General features: G+C 34.9%; 1 protein-coding gene across 1 annotated transcript; it reads right to left on the reverse strand.

Moving 5' to 3' along the window:
- Window positions 1–1,278: 1,278 nt before the first annotated feature.
- LOC118480209 (synaptonemal complex protein 1-like) lies at window positions 1,279–2,598 on the reverse strand. The gene is made up of 3 exons (XM_035974933.1): window positions 2,367–2,598; window positions 1,783–2,249; window positions 1,279–1,431 (listed from the first exon to the last, which is right to left on the reverse strand). The coding sequence occupies exons 1-3, from the start codon at window positions 2,596–2,598 to the stop codon at window positions 1,279–1,281; spliced, it is 852 nt and encodes a 283-aa protein (XP_035830826.1).
- Between the last annotated feature and the right edge of the window lie 556 nt (window positions 2,599–3,154).

A 3,154-nucleotide genomic window follows, 5' to 3' on the forward strand; every position in this document is an offset into this window, starting at 1 on the left:
AAAATCTTTGTCATTAAAGACTTTTTCAACTTTGACTTCAACTTTTTCATGTTTTACCAACGTCGTTTGTTTTTTAATACTCCATGTTTGACCTTTCGGAGTACCACTTTTGTAAAAATGTGTCTCTTTTTGAACACTTTGTTTTTGAACAACATTTGGTTTCCAAAATTGTTGGGGTTTTGTCATATCAACTGATGTTTTCCAACTTTGCGTTGTTTTGAATCTGGGTGTGTGAGAATTCCATGTCTGTCTTGAATCGAACATGTTCGGGTTTGATTTCCAATTTTGATTTGAAGCAAACTTGTTTGTATTGTACATCCAAGTTTGTTTCGAATCAAATCTGATTGACCTTTGTTTCACATCCTCAGATTTCTGTTTTTGAACATCATCAGACTTCTTTTTCATCTCAACATCAACAGGTTTCAGATTTGGACACTTTCGTGCAAGATGTCCTGTTTGATCACATTTGAAACATGTTCTCTTGGACACGTCTTTGACCTGTTGTTGTTGCTTTTTCCGAGCATGAAACTCATCATTAGATTGTCGTCCAAATTTGAGTTCTTTCTCTTCTTCTAAACTTTTTCCTTGAACAAAACTCATTTTTGCCTGAGAATTTTGCACTTCATTTTTCTTCCAATTTTGTTTCTTTTTATAACCCAACCCAGCCTTCATGTTTTTCTTCTTGAAACGAGGTTTGTTATAAAAAGTTTTGTGACCTTTACCAGCAAACTTTGGAATCTCAGATTTTTCAATCTCAACCATCTTGAAAACTTTATCAACCTTTTCTGAAATCACATTCTGAATCGGGAATACAACATCTAAGAACAATTTGTCCGATCCAATCATGGTATAAACCAATCCTTTTGAATCATCATTCAAATTTTTCTCGAATTTTGAGTTTTTCAGATATCTATCATGAAAATTACCTTCATTTTCATCCTGTGATTCAGATTTACTTGTTTCAATCGACTCTTCTTTCAACACACTTTCAACGACCTTACCTACCACCTCTGAATCACTAGAATCATCAGATTTGGAATAGGTTATGTCAATGTTATCTGGCAATTGATCTACCATGTTGAAAGCTTTTTCGACCTTTTCATCATCATAAAACACAAACTTTTATGGTGGTAGAACTTGATGAAACTCTGAGCCAATACCTTTCTTGTTTTGCTCAGAATTCTTTCCATCCGGTTTTATGTTGAAAATACGTTCAAGCACATATGACGACGCATGATAACTTTTTAATTTGTTGTTATCCTGTTCTAAATCAGCAATCTATTGTTTTAGCTTAACAACATCTTCAATATAAGAATTTACAACACCTTGTTTAATTTCATACATTCGTTTTAATTCCTTTGATGTTTCAGAACAGTATTTCAATCTTGATTGAGCAAGTTTCATTTCACTTTTTACCTTTTCATATGATTCCTTTGTAATATGATAAGCCAATTTTATTGAATCATATTCCTTTTTCATTTCTTGGCAAATATTTTCTTTTTGTGAACATTTTTCTGTCATTTTCGAAACATTTTCTTTCAAAACTTCATTTTCTTTTTCTATCTTTTTACATTTTGCTGAAAGCGTTTCGTTATTTTCTTTTAAAACCTTTTCATTTTCAAACATTTCTTTGCACTTGTTTTTGAAAACTTCTTCAAGTTTTGTGAAATCAAGATCTCTTGTTCTGATCTTTTCGTCTTTTTCAGTACAAGCACTGCACGTTTCCATGCATTTCTGGCACTGTTCAACAATTTCAGTCAAGATGTTAGAATCAGAATTTACCTCAGTGATTGGCACCTTGGTGTTTGCTTCTGTTTCTGTCTGATCAGCTTCTTTCTGCTGCTTCTCATCAACAACATTACCAGCAACATTTGTTGAACTTTCAACCTTCAATTCTATCGAACTTTCCTTCTCCTTCTTGGCTTCTTCAACTTGCTGTTCTTCAGTAACAGCCTTTTCTTTCTCAACTACCTTCTCTTCAACTTTCTCAACTCCATCTTTCACTTTTTCTTCAACCTTGACCTCCTCAGCAGCTTTCTTCAAATCATCAACCAGATTCTCAATGTTCTTCTTCATTCTTTCTTCATTCCTCTTCCTCAATTTTGTTGTCATAGCATCCCTGATGATTTTATCTAGCCTTTTTACATATGTCTTGTCTTTGGCAACATTAGAATAATATTCGCCGGATCGAGGAATAACTAGAAGAACATCATCATGAACTATGTCACTTCTAGGAATAACTGGTTCACCTTATTTGTTGACATAACATTCTTGTTTGTTATCCCATCTTTTGTTTGCAACAACATTCTCATATTCTTCCTGCATTTTCTCCATTCTGCACCCCACAATGAATCTTTCTCTCTTACTTTTCTCACTTAGAATCTCTTCTCCAGTTTTCTCTTTTATCTCTGTATCCTTTTCTTTGTTTTCTTCACGAATTTCAGCAACAAGAACATGATGCAGGGCTTTTGATGCTTTTCTGCCATGAGCTATTACAGGACGATCTTCATCTGGAAGAATCTGACTCCAGTCAAAACCTTCATCGTCATGAATTACTGCATAAGCTCTGGACTTCTCTTTTGGAATATTTTCGATCATCTTTGGTTCTTCTTTACTACGATGATAAATCGCCTTTCAGTAATAGTCATCGTTGAAAGGTCTCTCAAATTCAGCAACTTCAGAATTTCTACATTCTCTTTTGAAATGACCCTTTTGCTTGCATCTGAAGCAGGTCACTTTGGATTTGTCGAATCCAAGCTTCGTTGACGGACCACCTAACGATTGCTTCCCCGTAATCTCCATATATCTTTGAGCTCTGCGAATGCAACTTGCCAAACACCAGCGAATGTCTATGAGCTCCATTTCTTCTGGATCAATCTGGTCGTAGTCTTCTTTGGTTAATTCTGAGTTTCCAATTTTACCAGCTACAAGACCTTCATACGATTCCAGAACAGATGCTAGAAAACTCATTTGTTGTTTAGTTGCATTGATGCTCAACGACAGAGAATTCTTCAGTTTGAGAGCAATGTTGCACAGAATCTCCTCTGCTTCATCAGAACTTGATTTTGAAGATGAATGATACCCAGAATGATAACTTGATGAGGTTGTTTGTGGTTCCTTCATCTTTTCACCACTGAATGTTGTCTTTGGTGAG

This window comes from Helianthus annuus, chromosome 7 (genome assembly GCF_002127325.2).
Source record: "Helianthus annuus cultivar XRQ/B chromosome 7, HanXRQr2.0-SUNRISE, whole genome shotgun sequence".
Classification (NCBI taxonomy): domain Eukaryota; kingdom Viridiplantae; phylum Streptophyta; class Magnoliopsida; order Asterales; family Asteraceae; genus Helianthus; species Helianthus annuus.